Below are 7,704 nucleotides of genomic sequence, written 5' to 3'. Positions count from 1 at the left end.
ATCAAGTACACAGATAAACGTAGCAGCTGGTAGACTGACCTTAACACAATTGTTGGAATTCAAAGGCAAGAGGTTTCTATTGCAACTCATAAAATGTTTTCATGTGAAAATGTTGGATCCATTTCTAGTTAATGGATGAAGAAAAACTGACCGCTGTCATTATAGCCTCTCATTATAATAAGACTATTCAGCATCAAATGCATAATATTATTTATTCTTGTGACCTATAATACAATCATATAAACTTGTAGGCACACATGAAGTCTATACAGGCATTTCATCAAAACAATATTCCATTTTATATATCAGAACTCCTACTGTATAACAGAAACCCACTGTAAGCTTTGGGACTGAGCATCCATAATAGCTACATATGGCCATCAATTCTCATTAGCAACATTTGCACAGATTTAAGACAAGTGAGTTTCAATACAGTATAGCACTTGATTACAAGACCTGTCATGCTAAAAATATATAATTACAAAATATATCACTCTCAAAAGCACTTGCTGATATTTCACTAAATGTGTAAACGCATCTACAGTAGTTGATAGCTCGTGTTAGCTCATTTGAAAAAGCACTACTGCCAATTATTAGTCATTTTGTCATCAGTTAATATTATTGTTTACAATATTTAAAAATGAAACAGACACACTGCAAAATCTGATTTTCTGGCTTAGTATTTTTGTCTCGTTTTCTATTCCAATTATCTCAACATTCTTGAATCAAGATACATTTACTTGAGAAGCAAAATGACTTAAGACATAAAGTCTTGTTTTGTGACAAATATGATCAAAAATGTGCTCAAAAAGGACAAATATCTGTCAGTGGCTTAAGAAAAACTATTTTAACTCAAAAGGTAAAACAAAACAAAAAAAACCCCGTCAAAAATACTAAGAAAATATATTTTTTTCTTTTTTTGCCAGTGCAGTTTTCATTTAAGTTTTACAATTAATTAAAGTTTATGTGAATTTAGCTGATCTTTCCTGCCATGCTACAATATCCCTTGATACAAATACTACACTAGGAAAATAGTCAACTCCCTTTTCAAAAAGCACATTTCTAAACTCCTTAATAGAAAGCCTAAAAAGAAAACTATAGCCTACGCTTTAAATCTAAGGCATATGGAAGTAAAATAAAACTACAACAGCCTTACTTAAATCTTAGATAATAAATTGCACAACTAACACAGCAACAACCATTTAGCTTATTTTGGTTGACTACTACCTTCACTACAGGCTGCATGCCTTTACACGTTCCCATTCAGCCGATATATGCGATCATGAACTGCCATATATGATGTATTTGTTATACAGTACATTAATATGCTGTAGCCCAGCCTCTGCTGTAACGACTGATTTTACTGCGTTTTGAAATGTCATATGCAATTGTTAGTCTACATTACTGATAAAAGAAAGGGTATTAGTACGGCCATTGGGTTCATGCACATCAGCCCGTCTTTTTTTGTGGTCTTGAACAGAGTAGAACAGGTTGGTTACTAAAATCTGCAGCGGCATCACAATCACATCTGTGACAAGCTAGAGAAGTTATGTAATTAAAGTGATAACTTCATGAAATCTTTAGGCATTTCTCCACAGGAAAACGTGTCAAAGAGCTGAATAATCTGTATAATTTGTAATATGGAAAAGAGCAGCCAGTATATTCTTCAAAAATGTTACTTTAGTGTTTCACAGAAGAAAGAAAAGTTTACCACGATTTTTGGAGTCTCACTGAATCCTTGTTCCTGTAAAAGTGTACCTTGGTAAATACGTGCCCAACATTCTTGTAAAACAGTGTTAGCCAGAGCATCGTGAAAGCGAAACCATTTTGGTTTTCCAAGCACACTTTGGTTTTTCACATGACCACACATTTGCCTTTGAGCTTCTCGGCTCGTTTTTGCTGCTTGCTCTTCTTGCCGTCGATCTGAAGGCTAACAGTCCTGCGTTTCTCCAAATTAAGCAGCTCTTGAAACAGCTCCTTAACGTTGTGGTTTGTCTTAGCTGATGTCTCCATGAAGGCACATTTCCACCTCTTGGCCAAAGCCTCTCCATCACCGCTCTCCACTTCACAAGCGTTCACCTCGTCGTTCTTGTTGCCCACTAGCATGATTGGGATGTTCTCGATGTCCCCCTTAATCAGGCAGATCTGCTCGAAGATGGGCTTGAGCTCCTCCAGAGACTGTTTGCTGGTGATGGAGTAGACTAAGATGAAGGCATGGCCTTTGGTGATGGACAGACGCTGCATGGCAGGAAACTGGTGACTGCCTGTGGTGTCTGTGATCTGCAGCGTGCAGATGCTCTTGTCGCAGCTGATCACCTGCCGGTAGGTGTCCTCGATAGTGGGGATGTAGCTCTCGCGAAAGGTTCCCTTCACGAAGCGCAAGACCAAGGAGCTTTTGCCCACTCCTCCAGCTCCAAACACAACCACCCGGTAATCATTGCTTTGTTCTGGCATGGTGTTGCTCAAAATGACCTGGATGGGGGCAAACTGAAAGGAATGATTATGAAATATAAGTACAAAGGGTACAAAAGCTGTCACTGGAGCAGTACCTTTTTAAAAGTTACTAATATGCACACTATAGGTCAACAAGATCTCATGAAAGTGCGTATAAATATAAATAAAAACTCCTGGTATTTATACACAAAAATGGACTTTATATGCGTGTATATGCTATGCGGTGGGTAGGATTAGGGTTGTGGTGTAGATGCGTATTATATATGCGAAAACTGCGTATCATATGCACGCCAAAGTCGATTTTTGCGTATAAATACCAGGAGTTTTTGTTTTTATTTGGCGTACTATTTATATGCATTTTCATGAGACCTGGCTCTATAGGTACAAACATGTATAAATGCACTTGTTAGCTTTGCAAAGGTGTACCATACCAGTGACAGCTTTGTTTTTTTCTGAGTGTACCAAAAGTTGACAATTTAAAACACAGCATTTGCATCACTCCGAAACATAAAATCAGCCAAACATCATATTATATAACATCAGAATACCTGTAAATGGGACACTTTCTTATTGCCTTTGACATACCATGAATTAATGCATTATACAGTATAATATATTAAGCATATAAATCATGTAAGACTTTTAAAAATGAATGCAATTCAGATCAAACTAACCTCAGCTTTTATATGAACTGTTTCACATATAACCAGAGTCAGCAGAGATAGTGGCCAATGAGACCTCTGCCAGTCTGACTTGCCTGATTAGTAGGCTGCGTTTCCCTGATTCGCTCGATGCAGGAGAGCATCTACTCAGTGAGCACATGGAGGATGCGAGCAAGAACGACTCGTGGAAATATTTGATTGAATTTTATTTGGCAGTAAACTGATGCAGCAGCTGTCGGATGGTGCAGGCAAGATGCGCAGAAGAAACAGGCAAGATAATGGACAATTTCTTTACGATCATTTGATATATAATACATTTTGCATAATAAACACGGTGTATTTTAAATAATAAATTATATATATAAAAACAAAACACTGTTCAAATTTAAGTCGCGGGTTTTGAATGGATGCGATACTAAACTCACCTAAATGTTGATGTTTAAAGACGTAATTGCTGTTGTCATGTCGCGGTAGACGATGGAAATGATGGGATGTGGGCTGTTTTTTCTGGTGGTTTGCGATTCCTCTAAAGATCCATCTGAGGCATGACTGATATTTAAAGGGGCAGCGCTGTTTCCTGTAGGCGCTGACTCTCTCCCGTTCTCGCCCCGTGACGTCAATGCCTCGTGTGTTTGTCCCCTGCTGCTGCAAAACACATGGCTCCATATGAGCAGCCCTCATTATGTATTCCAACAACATTTGGTTTTATAGTGTTTGTAAGGCATACAGACTTCATTCATACTTTCTTTTGCATCTTATTCAGCTTTCTGTGTAAAGTCACCTTAAGGCTATTTATAAAGCAAATTGTTTACACAGATGAACGATAAAATAACGATGCTAAGCTTTTGTGAAGTTAAAAAATTTAACTTCTGCATTTTCATGCTCTGCATTTAACCCATCCAAAGTGCACACACACCGTGAACACACACACACCGTGAACACACACCTGGAGCAGTGGGCAGCCATTTATGCTGCGGCGCCCGGGAGCAGTTGGGGGTTCGGTGCCTTGCTCAAGGGCACCTCAGTCGTGGTATTGAGGGTGAAGAGAGCGCTGGACATTCACTCCCCCCACCTACAATCCCTCGAACCCGCAACCTTTGGATTACGAGTCCGACTCTCTAACCATTAGGCCATGACTTCCCCCAATGTTTGACTAATGTTTGAAGCAAAATACATTCTAAAACTATACCAGCTTGCATTCATACAGACAAGAACAACACAACACATTTTTTGTAATACTCACCAGAAAATAAACCCCATCAACCCTTTTTTTTTAATACTGTTACCAAATCAGACCAGAAAATAACATAAAAACATATATTTTTTACATGTACTTGTGAACATGAAAACGTGTTTTACGTATATTACTATATAAAGGAGAGATATAATATACATTTGGAGCTGTGAGTTCACCATGCAGAAGCTGCTGCTGAATTCGGACGCGTACACCTGCAACTCTTACCATTTCTGTCTGAGGCAAAAATAGTACGATTAGTATGCTAGTATTGGTATGTGTCTCATTTCAAAGGCTGCGCCCTCCGGGGGGCTGCATTTGTCATCTACATACATCATTTATAGGCTGTCTCTTGTCAGAAAAGCAACCATTATAAAAACGGACTGTCATTCCTTTTGAGGTGTAAATTACTATGGAATATAATGGTTACTTTTCTGAAATAATACAGCATCTATGACATGTGTGGCCAACAAATGCAACCTCCAGAGCCTTTGAAATGAAATACAGCTTCAGTCTTCAAAACAGGTCTGGAGGTCTAATGGCAGAGGCTTTTCCTCTTTCTATCAAACATTTGCTCAGTATATTGCAATGGGATGCCTCAGGCTGATGATACACAGGGCAACTTTTTGAGCAATGTTGTCAGGCAACTTTGGGAAATATTGGCGTCAACGGGCAACCAGGTGAGACACAGATCTCGGGCCAACTTTTTGAAGAATGTTGCTGGGCCTACGACCGATTTAAATTATGCAGATAGAAATGTGTTACCCATTCTCAGCGGGAAAGTGTTCAAGCAACACTGCTCAAAAAAAGTTGCCTTGCTCAAAAAGCTGTCCCCTGTATCATCAGCCTTAGAGAGTGAGTGAATTAGAAAGTCATACATGAATCTGCAGTTTGAATTTCCACCAGAAAAAGTAGACGATCTGGGTACCTTTGGGATACTCATTTGAACATACTATGATTTAGGACGCTAATTATAATTTTGAATACAATATCTGACTGGTAGTATGTGAACTGGGATACAGCAGCAGATTTTGGGGATTTTACTCAGTGTCTGAGTTGCGCAGGGATAGGTTGGTGTTGTTCAGAACCTTCCTCTGATTATGAGCACGATGTTCTCGTCATTGACACTGGTTCCACTGGGTTTGGTTGGGATGAGAGACCTGTCCCATCATGAGACCTGTCCATGGTACTGAATCCCTGAACCACATTTTAATCGCCTTTAATGTTGTCCAAATGAAGTTCTTAGCAATGCATATTACTGATCAAAAATTAAGTTTTGATATATTTACTGTAGGAAATTTACAAAATATCTTCATGGAATGTGATCTTTATTTAAAATCCTAATGATTTTTTGCATAAAAGAAAAATCTATAATTTTGACCCAAACAGTGTATTGTTGTCTATTGCTACAAATATGTGTGACTTATGACTGCTTTTGTAAATATAGATTTTTATTTACAATCATTATTTTTAGATAACTAAAAAAATAGCACAAAAAGGTTTTTATACACTATTCCATTCAAAAGCGTGGAGCCAGTATAATTTATATATATATAGAAATTAATACTTTTATTTAGCAAGGATGCTTTAAATTGACCAAAAGTGACAAAAGACTCGTTACAAAAGATTTATATTTCAGACAAATGCTGTTTTTCTGAACTTTCTATTCATTCTGAAAACATTATACTCATATAATAATAATACATGATCAGAATATTATATATAATATAGAATGATTTCCAAAGGATCATGTGACTGGAGTAATGATGCTAAAAAAATTTGCTTTGAAATCACAGGAATAAATTACATTTTAAAATATATTTAAATAGAAAGCAGTTATTTTAAATAGTCAAAATATTTAAAAATGTTACCGTAATTTTACTTTGTATCAAATAAATGCAGGCTTGGTGAGCAGAAGAGGATTCTTTTTGACTGGTAGTGTATACCAAGTTATTTACTTCTGCCATCTCTAGAGCTGACTTGTGCCTATGATTAATGCATAACTAGGATTTTGCCAAATTTCATGAGTTTTTTTTAGCAAAATCTAAACGGATTAAACATTTGATGCTTTTAAAATAACTTGTTTTGTGTTATATGTACATTATGTACATAAACGTATTTGCATTACACATTTCAAACAGTAAAATGATGACAGACCCAAGTGTATACTACAGTGCATGTGGGTTTGATAAAATCATCTTTGATCGGTTTAGGAAAATAAACGGCTGCTAACCACAGCCTGTCTATTGGTATAACAGATGTGGTCACTATGAAGGAGTTTCAGTTGTTCTGAAGCATTGTGCTGCCCCCTCGTGAGAGCAGATGACACTTCACAAACCGACCCCTGACATTACTAATAAACTCACTGCATTATTCATTCAGCATATTATTATGATTTCTGAAGGATCATGTGACACTGAAGACTGGAGTAATGATGCTAAAATACAGCTCGGATCACAGAAATAAATGACATTTTACTATAATATTCAGTTAAAAATAAATTGTAATAATATTTCAGATTATTACAGCTTTACTGTATTTTTGATCAAATAAATGCAGCCTTGGTGAGCATAAGATATTTCATTAAAGACATTTAAAAATCAAAGGCCCGGTTTCATAGACAGAGTTTAGACTAAGCCAGGATTAGGACATTGTTCAATTAAGACATTTTAATAAACATGCTTAGAAAAAAACATTACTGGTGTGCATCTTGAGACAAAACAAAGGCATTGATATATTTTAAGATCAGTCAGTGCAAGTTTCTTTCAGTTGAAAACGCTCAGATTTTCATTTTAGTCTAGAACTAGTCTTAAGCCTTGTCTGTGAAACCGGGGGATAATGTTTCCAAACATTTGACAGGTACTGTACCTCAAGTGCATGCTCAAGGAAAGAAAGAAAGAATGAAAGACAATGAATTGCTGCCACCATTTGCCAGGTCTCCACATATCATGAAGCGTAAAATGCGATCCAGGGTTCAGAGTTTAAATGTCACTTTGTTGCGAAATTCTTTGATTGTTTGTAGCACAACTCTGCATTTCTCTCTGTTGCTAGGATGAAACGCCCTCTGTGTTGGCTTTTGTAGCATAAGATATATTATTTTAGCATTTATTATAATTGCATAAATCACACTTTTGAAATACATGTTGTTTTATATAATCACAGACTAAAGAACATTGTGAACAGAAGTAAACAATTTAATTTGTACAATATCACAGCTGCGTTCAGCTCAATGAACCGCAAACACATCTGCTCTCCCTGCTAGTTTACTAATTATAAACCTTGCATATATTAAACATGTTAATTTACAGTTTAGTTTCTGCCTTATTTTCTGGGTTATTATGATTTATGCGAAGG

At 36.8% G+C, this 7,704-nt stretch overlaps 1 protein-coding gene across 1 annotated transcript; it reads right to left on the bottom strand.

Annotated features, from left to right (window-relative positions):
* Positions 1-200: 200 nt before the first annotated feature.
* On the bottom strand, positions 201-2,454 carry LOC306864489 (GTP-binding protein Di-Ras2; the record flags this gene model as incomplete). The annotated part of the gene is made up of 1 exon (XM_079408527.1): positions 201-2,454. The coding sequence occupies one exon, from the start codon at positions 2,452-2,454 to the stop codon at positions 1,855-1,857; it is 600 nt and encodes a 199-aa protein (XP_079264653.1). The 3' UTR covers positions 201-1,854.
* Positions 2,455-7,704: the final 5,250 nt, after the last annotated feature.

Source organism: Barbus barbus (assembly GCF_936440315.1).
Source record: "Barbus barbus genome assembly, chromosome: 45".
Taxonomy (NCBI): Eukaryota; Metazoa; Chordata; class Actinopteri; order Cypriniformes; family Cyprinidae; genus Barbus; species Barbus barbus.
Note: the sequence above shows the minus strand (reverse complement) of the source record. Positions and strands in the feature narration are given on the sequence as shown.